General features: G+C 50.2%; 1 protein-coding gene across 1 annotated transcript in view; it reads left to right on the forward strand.

The window, feature by feature from the left end:
- LOC133122954 (nascent polypeptide-associated complex subunit alpha, muscle-specific form-like) overlaps positions 1-11,965 on the forward strand; it is a 32,211-nt gene extending 20,246 nt beyond the window's left edge. The window contains exons 4-6 of the mRNA XM_061233250.1: positions 1,495-1,661; positions 2,384-4,894; positions 9,856-11,965. Of these exons, the coding sequence (XP_061089234.1) occupies positions 1,495-1,661; positions 2,384-4,894; positions 9,856-11,063 (3,886 nt within the window). The 3' untranslated portion in view covers positions 11,064-11,965. The remainder of the gene's footprint in view (positions 1-1,494; positions 1,662-2,383; positions 4,895-9,855) is intronic.
- Positions 11,966-15,492: the final 3,527 nt, after the last annotated feature.

Here is a 15,492-nt window from a genome sequence, read left to right on the forward strand (position 1 = left end):
GAGTGACGCGGCGTTTTCCGTCTGCTCGCTCCCGCTAATCCCCCTGGCAGCGCCGCCTCCGTTTACTCGCTCCGTCGCGGCCGATCCCCTCTGAGCACAGATCGGAAAAGACACCGCCAGTTTGCCAGTTTGCGTCTCCTGTCGAGCTCGTATCGCGCCTCCACAGCTGGCCAGGCCTCCTCTTCCCCCACTTCCTCTCCCAAGGCCTTTCCTCCCTCTTTCTCCACCTCCCCCCTCCCTTGGCATTGCCCCTTTTTTTTGCATTCCATTTGAACAGATGGGTCATTTTGCCCCTTGCTTTCAGTCGCTTTGCTTTTGTCTTGCACATGCGTCGACCTGGTTGAGGTGATGTCCTGGTTGAGGTTTTGTTATCCAATTTTACTCTATTTTAATAAGGAAGTTTTTATAATCCGTTCATTTCTCTGGGGAGTTTTGGAACGGTCTGTTCACTTCCTTGGTGTTTGTGAGCAAGCAGGCTCATGTCACCTTGAGCAGTTTCTGCTCTGGAATCGTGCACCTTGGAACGGCAGACCCGTTTAATCATTACTGACAGGGAGGGAAAAAAACAATATCCTCCCCCTCCCCCTCCCCCGCCCCTGTTCAAAGTGCTGTTTATTTGTGTGTTTTGCACTTGGGCGCGCGGGTCAGCGTAGCGTAGGCCGAGGTGATGGTGCGGACGTATGTAGGTTTCTGTGCCATGCCCTGGCCGTGTAGGCAGGGTCGCCCGTGGGCGATGCGAATCGTCCTGACGTGGGTAAAGGTCGTGTGGGTTTAGTCACAGCGCTGACTGGAGCGTGCCCCAATCTCGCCCCCCACCCTCCACCCCCCACCCCCCGGGCACTGCCACTCCTCAGCTGCTTCTCTCCCCCGGAACCCGCAGGGCCGGGGGGGGGCGGCGAGGTGACTAAATGAGGGCTTCATCGCTGGGGAATAAGCGTCCTTTCAGCTCTGTCCCTGAGAGTGAGAGATGGAGAAAAACCTGCCTCACAAACCTCCCTTTATCTGTTCCTCTTTCTATTGCTCCCTCTGCCCCAAATCTCCTCCAGCCTTCCATCTCCTGTTAACTCCTCTTGACCCTGGAGGAATGGCTAATCACTATATCAGATGATTTGTTCGGTTTGCTACAAAGTAGAACACCATGTTAACTCTTCTCTCTTATGAAGTGTTGCGGTTTTCTGTGTTGGTTGTGTTTTGAGAAGGGAAGACCCTTTTGTGGAATCTTCGAGCTGTTTGTGTACCTAATCCACATCTGGCCTCGAAACGGTTCCTTTATACAGTGAGCGCTTAATGAGGTCGGTTACAGTACCATATCGACGGGATCTGTTCAAGATCGGAAAAATAAAATGGCTGGAACTCGACGGCGTCGGTGCAAATGTTGTGCTCACGGTTTAATGATCTCATGACATGCCAAGTCTGATGTAACCTCTCTCTCTCTCTCAAGCATTTGTTATGGTGCCCCTCGACGCTCTTCCTAACGCTGCTCTGCTTCTCCAGGCCTGCCGGTGTTCCTCCGTCCTCTCGACCTGCTCCCGCGACGACTGCAGCGAAGGCAGCTCCCGCCGCCGCCAAACCCTCCTCGTCAAGAGCAGGTGCTGCAGCTCCCTCTGCTGCTCGCAGTGCGGCGGTGCAGCCGACCAAGACCGCAGCTCCGGCAAAGAAAGGTACACTAGAGGCCCAAGATGCTGCGTGTCTTGCCAATAACGGAGTGTTTGTTCCCTTTTTTTGGAATACAAAGAGCCTGAGATTTCTGCTGAGGGAGTATGGGCGAACCACTCATTTTGCTGACTGTAGATCGAGGCTGAGAAGATGTGGGGGGGGGGGTGATGGTTGCTCTTGTGAAAGGCTGTTTGAGATGGTACAAGTTTTGATTGAAGCGTATTCCAGCAACTGCGGTCGCCTTGGCCGTAACTTCTTGTATCTTTGAAATCTGTAGGTGGACGCTGACTGACACGTATGCTCAGATTGTAATGTGCTGTGCCAGCCCCATGCGTCCCATCTGCTTCCATTCACTCTTGCCTTTCTCTGCCCCCCAGAACAATTTTTACATTTACAAAGTTTACATTACCTTTGACTCATCTCAGCAAATGAACCCATTTTAAAACTTAAGGGTCTGAAAGGCAAATTCCTAACCCTAGTGAAAGACTTTCTCAGGCCTAATCATTCATTAGTGGTCTGTGGTTTTTAGTGTGAGCAGAGTACCTCCATTACAGTGCTCGTTGCTGGCATTCCCATGGTTAGGACCTAAATGCAGAAGTACCCAGTGAGATACAAACCCCATACAGGAAATGAGAGTGGCTTTTCTCGGATTTTATATTCATTTCTTCCCTTCTGAGTAATGCTGTGGACAGTGTGTTTACCGTTTGCCTTGTTGCTGTGTTTGTAGATGTGAGCAGGCCGACGACCGCACCGGCCCGGAAACCGGTGTCTGCCCCCACCCGCCCTGTGGCAGCCAAGCCCTCTAAACCTGAGCCTCCCAAAGCAACGGCCGCTGCTCCCCGGCCGGATGCCGGCACCAAGAGGCCAGCGGCCACCGGCAGGGCCGCGGACACCAAGCCCTCCCGGCCCAAAGCGACGGACGCCAAGCCCCCCGCCATGGCGGAGGTGAAGGCCAGCCCTCGAGCGGCCGCAGGGCCCCGGCCCGGCCTCGCCAAGATGTCCACCCCCAGCCCCAGGAAGGCGGCGGGCAGCGGCACGCCCCTGTCGGTGAAGCGCGGCTCCAAGCCCACGCAGTCGGTGCAGCCCCTCTCTGCCAGCGGGGAGCCGGCCAAGAAGACCCAGCCTCCCAGAGCCGCTGTGACTGCAGCCGCTGTCGCCACGGCAACCATCGCCGCCGCCGCCGCCGTCGCCGTGGTGGAGGCCGAGCGGCCGCCCCCCGTGGAGCCCCCGCAGAGGGCAGAGCCGGCGGTGGAGCAGGTGGAGGCATCGCCGTGTCCGTCTGTCCCCGCTGGTGTGGAGAGTGCCGCTGTGGTTCTTCCTGCCCAGCAGCCTGAGGCTCCTGTGGAAACTCCGGCAGCCATTGTAGCTCCGTTGTCTCCCCCGCCGTCTCCTCCGCCCTCTCCTGCTGCTCCTGTGTGCTTACTGCTGGAACCAGAGGGGCCACCGCAGGTGTCCGAGGGAGTTCCGTGCAGGCCGGTCATGGTTGAGCAGGAAGAGGCAGTGGAGGACAGGCGGGAATTGCTGGTTCCCTTGGCCGCAGTCGCGCCCGTGAGTCAGGCCGGGCCGGAGGAGCCGGTGTCCGCTGCCGCTCCCGGCTCCCTGCTCCCCGAGCGAGAGGAGGCCGTCGAAAAGGCAGAGGAGGAAGTCAACGAGGACGAGGAAGAGCGGGAGGGCAGCCAGCCCGTGTCGGTCTCGGACATGAGCGGGACCCAGCCCACGGAGGAGTCTCGGCCAGGTTCTGAGTCCGTGTGGCGAGGAGGGGCGATGATGTCAGAGCTGGACTCTGAGGATGTGAGCGGGAGCCAGCAGGGGGCGTCAGAGCTGAGTGCTCCGGCTGTGCTGGAGGGGGCCGAGAGCATGGACCTCCTGGGAGATTCCTGCCTGAAGGCGGCCTCCTCCAGCTCCCCCGAAGTGGAGAAGCTGTCCGACATCCCCCCCAACGAGGAGGAGGAGGACGACGATGACGAAGACCAGGTGTACGACATGGAGGTGGGCTCAGAACGGGCGGAGCACCCCCATAGGGTACGACAGGAGGGTGAGGAGGAGGAGGAGGATGAAGACGTGGAGATGGCCAGCGAGGGTGTGACCGAGAGTGGGCTGGAGAGCTATGGCAACGCGGACGAAGACGACTTCGCCGAGGAGGACCGGCTGGACAACCTGAACCGCGCCGCGCCCACCCTCCTGCCCACCGCCCCGCCCCCGCCAGCCCTGTGGTCCCAGTCCAACCCGTTCTCCCAGCCCTTCTCCCAGCCACCACAGCCCGCCTCAGATCTGCTGGGCAGCCCCTCCGAGCCCTGGCTGGCCGACCCCGAAACGCCCACGCAGTCCCCTGCCCAGGCCTGGCTGGAGCTCAGCACCCCCGCCCTCCTCCTGCAAGCCCAGGACCCCAAAGCTGCTCTGGCCCCCCCGGCCCGGGGCATGTCCCAGTCCAGCACGCTGAGCGGGACGGAGCTGGCGGCCCAGGGCAGCAGTGACACCAGCACCCCCGAGGAGCTGCGCGAGTACAACAGCGGCCCTGAGGAGCAGCAGCAGGAGGAGGATCAGCTTCAGGATCAGCCCCCGCAGCCCGAGGCCCAACAGGACCCCAGCGTCCCCGCGGAGCGTGCTGCCGACGAGGAGGAGCAGGAGGAGGAAGAGGCGGAGACCCTCCCGGCCGATGAGCTGCTGGGAGGCCCCGCCACCGCGCCCGAGTCGCCCACGTCCTCCCCCTCCACCTCGGGCGACGAGGCCAGCGACACGGAGGGGGAGATGCTGATCAGCGAGCCCGACGCCCACGGCATCGACAACATCGCCTTCGACAGCCACCCCGCCGCCCAGAGCCTGCCGGCCCTGCAGGAGCGCGAGGGCGAGGGGGAGGACGACGGCGACACCCCCCAGTCCGCCAACTCGGTGGCGTCCTACGGCTTCGACTGCACCACCTCCAACTCCAATGCCCACTCCACCACCGAGAGCTGCGGCAAGAGCCCCGGCATCTTCTCCCTGGAGAACGAGGAGCAGCTGCCCGAGGAGGCCAAGGACCCCTCCCTCATCAAGGAGCTGACCCTGCCCGGCGGGGAGGCGCAGCCCAACCCGGAGGAGCAGCACTACATGCTCTGCGTGAAGCCGGGGTCCGAGCTGCCCGACCAGAACCCAGCCCAGGAGCCCCTGCCCTTCATCGCCCAGGACCCCGGCGACGGCTCCGACACCCAGCCCCCGTACTACTCGGCTATTTGTGAAAAGACTGATAACGTTCTGTCAGGTAACGTATAGTCCCGCTCCTGTAACGCATCACCCCTCCACCCCCCTCCCTCCACCCCCCAGCCCCAGCCCCGTTGTTGGTGTTCATTTTCTCTCCAGTTGGGATAAATGTCTTTAGAAGGGAGGGCGAAGGGGAGAGTGGGGAAAGTAAGAGAGAGCCCAGGGAAGACTTATCAGTGCCACTTCCCTCTGTGATAAAACTATTATGATCTTGATTATGAGTATATGGCTTAAACTCCTGTATGTGCAATAGCTACTACTATTTACTATTAGAATGTTTTTTTGGTTTGTTTTTTTGTTCTTTTTAATTAACACTGCTTATCCGATTGCCCTGAACTGGCATGGACTGACTGGTCTCTTTGTGATGAAGTTCTTAAATTGGGGGGGGAAATGAAAACGTGGAGTGAAAACAAAGGAATGAACTCTTTACCCTTGTGTATTTATCCTACTCTTTTTACCGAACAAATGTTAATGAATTTATGTGTATGTTTGTTATTTTTGTTTTCCTCCCTTGCGTTGAGACGCCTGCCCCTCTTCACACTCCTCTCTCCTGCACTTTAGGGTTAGATCACCCTCCCTTTTTGTTTCTTTGACTATTTACCGTTTTAGCTTTGAATAAAGATTAGATATTTAACATGATGTACTTTTCCCGGACAATTTTTCTTCAAATGGGGTGGGGAGGGCGGCTGGATTAATCTCAACATTTGTACAATCTTTAGTTTTAATTCATTCTGCAGGATAGCACACGTGTCTTTGCTTGGAAATGACTTGATCAGCAAGCACAGCTAATATGCATTAACTGCTGTTAGTTTTTCAATCCATAGTTTCAATCGTGAGGCTTTGCAGTAGAATTTGATATGCAAGCAACTTCTCATAATTGACATAAGACTGATTTTGTTTACCTGCAAGAGTGAGTTAAAATTATTTTTATGAACACTTCGGAGTATGTGATTTCAACAGTCAGTAATTCACAGTGTCAGGGGTTTTTAATAAAATTCCTGATGTTGCACGGTTATTGTGGTTGTGAAGAGGTGGTTGGATTCCAACTGAAAGGGTTTTTCAAAATTCCACAAATGAATTTTCGGGCGTGCATTTCCATTTTGATAGATTTACACATTAGTAAGAGTGCCATCATACACACAAAGTATTTAGTTTGGACAGACATGTAGGAGTTGCTTCTCCATATAATGGAGATTATAGAACTGAATTTTGGTAAAAACCCTTCCTGTGGCCTCATTCAGTCCTAGTGTCAGCCCCTTCATTCCTTAACCTCCAGCAGTGTCTGACCACACACACACACACACACACACACACACACACACACACACACACACACACACACACACACACACACACACACACACACACACACTGGTTTGTGGGTGGGCAGATCCTTACATTTTCGGTCCCCTTTCATTGTTGTGGGGTCTCAGAGCTCAGCTCCCCCCTTTGAAGCATTGTAGCCTGTGCAGATGTGTTAACAGAATTCCCTGAACACCCACCACGAAAGTACACACGTGCGCAAACCATTCCTCTCGTAAATGACTCTTACCCCTGATAAGTGTAACGGATTTGGGGGGGGGGGTCTATGTGACAGTGAATGTAACATGATTGGTGTGTATGCGGAACCCCATCCCTCAGCTGTGTGCCTGCTGTTCTTCTCCCTTCCTTGCCCACCTGCTTGTTCCTCATCCTGCGCCAGAGATTTGGTCCTGAAGAGGGGGGATCCTCTGGATTAAAATCTTCATTGCCAAAGACATTCCAGCCGCTGCCCTTCCCTTGAGTTGCTGCTCATGGACTGAGCGCTGTCACAGGGGGCCCGATGCGTGCCGTCCCAGCCTGCAATGCCTCCCCTGGGCCGGCAAAGAGCCATGTGTTTCTTGTGTGCGTGTGCGAGAGCGACCGAGATTCCACACTCCTGTTGGACGTCTGACTGTCCTAAGTGTTTCCTAAGTGTCTATGTGTTTATGTATATCTGTCAAACTGCATGATTGCCCTTTCTGAATATGGGGCCACTGAAGTATTTTTTTTTGTTTTTCCTGCATGTTGGTGTTCACCAAGGTTAGTCAGTACTGCGCTTACACACTTAAGCAGTTTTGTTGTTTTTGGTTGCACATCGTTTAACCTGTTCAGGCTTTAATGTCACCCCACTGGTGTATGAGGGGGAAGTAGGGTGAGGCTCTGTGCTTTTGACCTCTGTCTGCATGATGAAGGCTGTTGTGCACGTGTCTTTGTTGACTAACTCACCCACAGGGGATGTGTCATTTCTCATTAGGCTTTTGGTTTTGTTTTATTTTATGTTTCCTGCACAGTTCTGAATGGTTACTGCATATACAGGATGTGGCCGCTTTATTGCACAAAAAACAAACCAAAAACTTTGATCCAAGTTTCTCATCTTAAAAACCAAAAACGGTTATCTGGTTTTTCTCTGCTTTCACTAACTCCCTAGCCCATGCCCTCTATTGTCATTTTTCCCCATGCTTCCCTTTCTATATGCTATGTTTCAGGCTGTCCTTACCCACAATGCCTTTCAGGTCTTAACATGTTTCTTCAGAAGAGTGAAGATGAAAGCTTCCGTTTGTCTGGTTTGCTGAAATTTATATTAAATTTACAGTGGCTGCAGAAAGTATTCAGACCCCATCACTATTAGGGTTATAGATTTCATTTTAAATTGATTTTTTTTTTTTTATGTGCTGGTCAATCTACACTCAATAGCCCATCATGAGTCAAAACATGTTTTTTTAGAAATCAAACTGAAACTTCAAGTATTCAGACCCTTTATTCAGTATTTTGTAGAAGCCCCTTTGGCAGCAATTACAGCATCGAGTCTTCTTAAATCACGACAAGCATTGTACACCTGTATTTGGGCAGTTTACCCCATTCTTTCCAGCTGTTCCTCTCAAGCTGTGTCAGATTGGGTGGGAAGAGTCTGAACTGCCATCTTCAGGTCTCCACCCATGTTCTATGGTTTAAATCTGGGCTTTGGCTGGGCCACTCAAGGACAGTCACACTTGTCCCAAACCCACTCCAGTGTTGTCTTGGCTGTATGCTTCAGGTCATTGTCATGCTGAAAGGTGAGCCATCGCCCCAGTCTGAGGTTGCGTGCACTCAATTCATCCTTCCCTCAATTCTGACCAGTCTCCCTGTCCGTGCCGCTGAGAAGCATCCCCATAGCATGATGCTACCACTCTATCTTCACCGTAGGGATGGCATTCGCCAGGTGATGAGTTCTGCCCAAAGAGTTCCATTTTTCCTCATCAGACTAGAGAATCTTTAAATTCCATTTGGCAAACTCCAAGCGGTCTGTCATATGCCTCTTATGCGAGGGGCTTCCATCGAGCCTCTACCATAAAGGCCTGATTGATGGAGTGCTGCTGAGATGGTCGTCCTTCCTGGTGGTTCCAAACTTCCATTTTCCAATTGAGGCCACTGTGCTCCTGGGAACACTGTAAGCTTTAGAAATGGTTTCATATCCTTGCCCTGATATATGCCTTGTCAGTATTTATTGGTCTACAGATAGTTCCTTGGCTTAGTTTTTGTCCTGCAATGAGGTATGAATTATAGGACTTTGTATAAATTGGTGTGTGCCTTTCTATGTCCAATCAATTCAATTTGCCACCGTTGGACTCCCAAGTTCTAGACACGTCTCAAGGATAATTAAAGCAACATTTTTGCTAAATAATTTTTAGGTGTCTAAAACACTTTTTCATTATGGGTTGTGTGTAGATTCAATCAATCAAAATTCTAAATTATATGCAGTAAAGTGCAAAAAGTGAACGGGGTCTGAATACTTTCTGAAGCTGCTGTATAATTTTATTTAATCTTTAATACCTGGTTAGTCCCATTGATTAAAATCTGTTTTACAAGAGAGACCTAGCCGAGAAGGCCAACCCATTTGGTTTTTGACAATACAGCATAAAAATATCCAACGACAAGCAAAATGTGCAAGAATACAATCAAGTTCAAAAATAGAGCTAAATCAAGAATTTCACACACTGATTGACTTCCCCCGTTATATAATTCTAAATATGCGTTTTCCATGAAGGGTGTATGCAACCTTTCCTAATTTTCTGGGTTGCATGAGTCATTTATTGAAGGACAAAATAAAGAAGAAAAGCAGAATATTCTTGGAAATTCAGAAATGTTATATTTTAGACTAAATGCATGAATCTAGACTGCAAGGGCTTCTTTTATTGGGGCTTATTACCCCAATGTTACAGAACAGGCTCCAGCTCTGTCACAGATCTTTGGGGGCAAATCTTGAGAATCTTGGATCAAGATGTCTATTCAGCAGTGTGACCTATCCACAAGCAGAATTGTATTAGTTGGCTACATCCTATGCTGCTATGTAGTTGGACCTGATAAAGTGACCACACCCTGGGTTCTATGGACCAAAAAAAGCAGTGATTTGCCATCACACTATAACTGCTTGTGCATTTTATGAAGGAAAGGCCTGGGTCGCTTGGCCATGTGATCCACCTGGGTTTTAACGACTTGGAAACACTGTAGATCTTCACATCCACAGTGTGGGGAAAGTCTTCAGTGTGGTTTAAATTGTCAGAGGTTGGTTTTATCACTGCCTCCCCAACAGCTCATAGGCATGAAACATTCAATGATTTCCCTTTTTGTTATTGAAGGTTGGCTAACTACTGGACACTATGTCTGTTTTTTTTTTTTGTTGGAAATGTGGTTTACCTTCCCACTTCAATCTTGTGTGTCTGGTCACTTGCAGTTGACCAGGGCCAACATAGTCCACCTGGATTCATAATTCACCCTTCCAGCCCAACATTTTTTCTGCACATTTTACTGGGCATAATTGATCATATTAGATCATTTCAAATTAAGGCAATTTCTTTCCATCTTGGAATTTTGTTCCCCAAAGCTAGTTTTTGTACACACTTGTCCTGCTCTGCCTGTTGGGGTCTCTGTAACCCATCCCAAGTGATCTTGACTTTCTCACAGGAGGGTACGATCAGGTCAGACGGACAGGTATACAGCAGCAGCGGGAAGAGGAACCCGCTGCCTCTCCTTCGAGGAAAAAGCGGGCGTCCCCGCTGCCCTGCGACCACGTGAGCCAGCCCAGGCCCCCCGTGGACCTGCCCCTGAGGTCCGGCAACAAGCCACCCAGCGCACAGCTACGCAGGCTGCAGCAGCACCAACAGCAGCTCCTGCAGCTGCAGCAGAGCCGGGAGCAGCCCAGGCACCGGGAGGAGGAGCAGAGGCAGCAGGAGAGAAAGGAGGGAGAGGAGCAGAAAGAAGAGGCTGAGCCTCAGAAGCGGTTGGAAGAGGAGGAACAGCAGAGGCAGGAGCAGCAGAGGCAGTTGGAAGAGGAGGTGCAGCAGAAGCAGTTGGAAGAGGAGGAGCAGCAGAGGCAGTTGGCGCAGCAGAAGCAGTTGGAAGAGGAGGAGCAGCAGAGGCAGGAGCAGCAGAAGCAGTTGGAGCAGCAGAGGCAGGACCTCCTGCAGCTGCAGCTCCACCTGCATCAGCAGCAGCAGGCGGAGGAGCAGCAGCGCAGGAGGCAGTTCTTGCAGTGGCAGCAGGAGTTGGAGCAGCAGCAGAGACAGCAGCAGCAGCAGCAGCAGCAGCAGCACATGGCCCAGACCACCGTCCTCCTGTCCCCCTCCTCCGGCCTCTGCACCATCTACGAGGCCATGGAGACCAGCGATGAGGAAGAGGAGGGAGAGGTGGAAGAGCTGGTGAAAGGAGACGGACAGACGTGTGAGGTGAGGGTCGTGGAGAAAGAAGAAATGGGTGAAGATTCCCTAACCCCCGCGGTCCCGGACGCGCCCGATTCGCCCATAATGCCGGTTTCGCCTCAGCGCACGCAGCAGCAGCGCCCCGTCCCGACGGAAAGCCCCCCGGCCTCCCCCTCCGGCGACCCGCCTCGACCGCCACTGGAGCTGGACTGGAGCAAGAAGGTGGACATCGTCCAGCAGCTGATCAACGAGACCCTACTGCTTACGGGGGAGGGCTGCCCCCCTCTCCTCCTGCTGCCGGGGGGAGGCGGGGGCACCCTCAGCCCCCTGGAGAGCAGCCTGTGGCCCACCCTGCTGCCCCCGCTCACCCCACCCTCCGCCACGGTCACCTCCGTCAGCAGCTTCTCCCCGGAGGACCAGGGCAGCTCCCCCCAGGGCGAGTGGACCGTGGTGGAGCTGGAGACCCACCACTGAAGAACAACAGAGGCCCCTCCCCTCAGGACACGAGCACACTACAGAAGCGGCAGCACATCATGGGTCCACCCTATGCGCCAACCCACTATAAACACTGAGGGCTACTGCAAAGGAAACGCAAAACCCTTTTTTTGTGGGGGAGAATGGGGTGGGTTGAGACTACGAAAGGACCGTGCCATATAATTTATGAGACATTATCCCTTGATCGCAATGAATTGCCAGGGATCTCTCAATGACACAGAGCAACACGGGTTTGAAAGAAAAAACTACTGATGAACAATTTTTTTTTTTTGTCTGTCCAGGAAAAACTGATGCCCTCTTAAGGAGTGGTCTTCTCTTGAATCTGTCTTTGACTGTTTAATGTTGACACTGGTGGGGGTTCAAAGCCGTTATTGATGCAGGATTTGTAGCAAGAACCGTTTCAATAAGAGGGCGAAGGCCTCTTAAACCAATAGCTGGTCTATGTAAGAGACCACAAATTGCACTTGAGTAATAATTGCTTCCCTTCATGGTACTAAACAACATTTGGGGGAAGGGTGCTGATTGCACTGGCGGTGGCATGAAACACGTTTAGTTCCTTTCCACCGGTACAAACGGTCACATGCCAGTGCTGTCTGGCCAATTTGACTTGGTTTATATGTGCATATATGGTTAGTATTTATTGACTCCTAGAGTCTTTCATTCTAAATGTACTATGAAAGGATTTTCATCTCGGAAGGATTTGTTGCATACACCAAGCTATGCTGCAGTCTGATGAAGAGGTGGTAACATTTGATCCTGCTCATGGGTGGCATGCCCAAATATGACGAGCAGTGTCAATGATTGGGTAGCAGGGCTGTGGTTTGTGCATTTATGCAAATTCAGAGGTACGCATTTGATTTGAAATTGAATCAATAGCTAATGACACTGTGAGGGGAGGGGGGAGTGGGCTTGTTCTGCTCTGTTCATTTGTGACCGACAGTCACGAGGGCTGGGGGGGGATGGGGTGGTTGGGATGGGGCTGGGTACTAAAGTCATAATGAGGAATACAAGTTACAAGGGCAGGATTATGAGGAAGATGCAGTTCTAAAAAGGGCTATATGCACTGGAAGGATGGCCTTGTGCTGGATATTGGTGTGGAACTACAGATGTACAGATGGACTAAGAAGGGGAGGCGGATGGCTTTGTATGTGGGCATCGCGGGAGTCCTGCTCTGCCTCCTATCACTGACATGTAGCGATTCCAGAACATTCCAAACTCTCAATTTTACTTGTGCTCATGATCACAGGAGCCCTGTGACCTCCATGGAAGAAGTGCATGTAACATTTCAAACATTTAATTTTGCTAGTGTTAGAAAAAAAAAGAAAGAAAAAAAAAAAGAAGAAGCTTTGTGGTGCTTCCAGTTGTAGCGGTTGGATTGTGCAGCAGCTGTAGCAGAATCCTGTCGCACGGGCCCCGGTACATATGGCTGCTGCTCAGGGTGGCAGAGAATCAGGGACGCAATGAGGTTCAACGACTCGACAAAACTTCTGCTTCTTTACAAAGGGGAGAGTTTTAAACAATTTATCCATTTATGAGAGGTACTGAGAGGACCTGGGGGAGTCGCACTATAGGGTGAGCGACCCGACGTGGCTCCTCCACGCCCTTATCTATCTATCTATTAAAAAAACTTGGGAAGCTGCTGTGAGACGCCATCAGAAATATTTGGTTTCCAAAAGGTGGCCGACTGATTAAATTGTGGTCAGGTTTAATGGAAAGTGGTGGCTGGTCCTGCTTAAGCACAGATGAGTGCTGTGACATGCCCTCCTGGTCATGGCTGCCTGCACTCCTCTGATTGGCTGTAGTGTCACCCTGGGCCACTGGACAGCTGTTTCGATTGGCTGTTGTCATCCAGGGAGGGAAGTCGGCAGCTTTGATTGGCTGCAGTGTCGCCCAGGTAGGGAAGTCGGCAGCTGTAATTGGCTGCAGTGTCGCCCAGGTAGGGAAGTCGGCAGCTGGCCGGGGTGTTCTCATCGCCCTCGGCCTTCCCGTACTGGCTGCGCACGATGTGTCCTCCGCCAACGCCTTGACTGCGCAGCTCCGCTGGTGGTTTTGTAGAACTATGCACTGGTACTGAATGCAGCGTGTGCATGTCGAACATCTGATGTACTTTAAAATTTCAATCCGGTTCGCCCGCCTAAATTCACCCATGCGTCGAGGGTAGCTGCTGATATGGCCCAGCTGTTCTCATATCATAGATGTACAACGGAAGTATGACTAATGGCCTCCCAAAGTCACATTTGACTGTCACTGTGAATGAGTGATTGCTTTAAAGCTGGTCGTTTCATTACTCATGAGGGCCACTGAGCCCACACTTTGCAGCATGAGCCTTGGGTTTTTATGTTTATACTCCACTGCTGCACTATCACAGCTGTGAAGATGAGCCACAGAGGTGTTCTCTGAACACCTGCAGGGGCTCAAGTCTGTCATTACGTCATGCTGCAGTGCGGACCATAATTCTGCATTGCTCATGGTAAATGCTTTCAGTTTGTAAGTTTTGTTCAAATATGATTCTGCAGTTGAATGGGTTATTGCTGGAATATACAAGTTATGTAGTTTTATTTTGGCAGGAGCCATTTGGTTGTGTGTAGTTTATAAATTGCAGTTAACACAGTAGTTTATTGTGTAGCTAATCTGGAGCAGCCAGATGCTCCATTCTGATTGGAGACTAGTCGGTACACGCACAGATAGGAATAATTAGCCAATCTAGCCGGCATTGTTTCGGGGGAGCTAGAACATTAAGTCGCTCAATCGAAATGCAGTCAGGCGCGATAGTCTGTGCACCTTAAACCAGGGCCCAGGCTCTATGAATCATACGCGGCGTTGCCTTTCTGCGTTTGAAAATGTAGCGCTCTTTTAAAATGCAGAATCACCGATCTGTTTGCTGCGTATCCTTTATTAATGGTTAGTTTCTTAGCACTGCCGCTTGCAGTATAGTGCACAGATTGGCATGCTACCGATGTGAAGGAGTTAGTAATGTAGTCTTCCGTCTGGGATCCAAAGCAGCACGCACAATGCATTTGCTGGGGGGGGGGGGGGGGGAAGCTGAACTTTTTCTGTTTTATGCTAGTGTTTTAAGGTTTGCATTTTCTATTTAAAAGGGAAATTATTTTAGTGCTAGTTTATTACATATTTGCAAAATGACTTCCTTTATTTTGTATTCTAGAATTATGAAGAGCTGTGAAGTAGTTTTATGACAAATGATGAAAATTATTTATAGGTTATTAGACATGAAGCAATTGTTTTAGAGTATTGAAGTTCATGGGTACATAGTTCTTGGATAAATATTTATTTAAATTTCATGATGTAGCTTCAATGTTTGTGTGCACTAGGTGTGCCTGTTAGTGTGATTTTTATTTTTTAGTAGCAGTAATAACTGTTTAATGTTTCATGTACATGTCCTTCTGCTCTGAATTATTTATATCAACTAGGGATTTGGTTATATGATAGGGATCAGATACTCAGATGATTTAAATTATACCCATGAAATGTCTGTGTGAAATGTGTCTTTACCTGTTAAGAGTAGATAGCGTTCAATGTTCCTGGAATTACTTCTTAACCCTCCCATTGTTGTATTGTACACTTTTCTCAATATTCCCTTCTAAAAGGGCTAAGATGGTAAGAATTGACCACTATTGGGTGGCAGTGGACAGCTTGCTCGATATGGTACCAACAGTATTACTGTACAGTAATACAGGAATTATCCATTACAGCCATAGACTGTAGAAAAAAATATTACAACCCATTAAAAAGTGTATATTTACTGTACAATCACACATTGAAAATACTTGTGTGAAACTGAACCCATACACTTACACCCTTACATCTTTCTTGTATGTCTGAGTTATTTTAAAAAGACGGTTCTAGATGAAGAATTGTGTTTTCACAAGCTGTCGAGCACAGCCTAATTTGAAGGATTTCTTTAGCTGGGGGTAATTTTGTTTTTACAATTTGTTGATGTCAATTTAAATTCATTTACTGTTTCATTTGAGGTTTTTTGTTTCCTGAAAATAAAAAACTTTTAGTGTATTGTTATTTTTTTTAAATGTGCCATTGTTCTGCTGTAATTTTGGTTGTCGACAGTTGTATGTGTTGTAAGTGTAAAAAAAAAAAAAAAAAAATGTTCTTCAAGACCCGCCCTCACTTGTTTTGTGTTTCTAAGCCACATACTTACTACATGCTTGCACCAGCTTCACATGCCACTCCATTACAGACCCTGTTTTACATTCCACTGCCTTCAGCGCTTCACAGACCCTCTAATCCGGAGCGCTCACATTTTTGTGCACAATTTGTTTATACTGCCAGATGTTCATTTAAATGTTTTACCTGGGTCAAATATGTAAATACTTTTCTGTGCTCAATTGATCTTGCCTGGTGCATTTGAGCCAACCAAGAGGACCAGAAGAAAGGG

Source organism: Conger conger, chromosome 2, assembly GCF_963514075.1.
Source record: "Conger conger chromosome 2, fConCon1.1, whole genome shotgun sequence".
Taxonomy (NCBI): domain Eukaryota; kingdom Metazoa; phylum Chordata; class Actinopteri; order Anguilliformes; family Congridae; genus Conger; species Conger conger.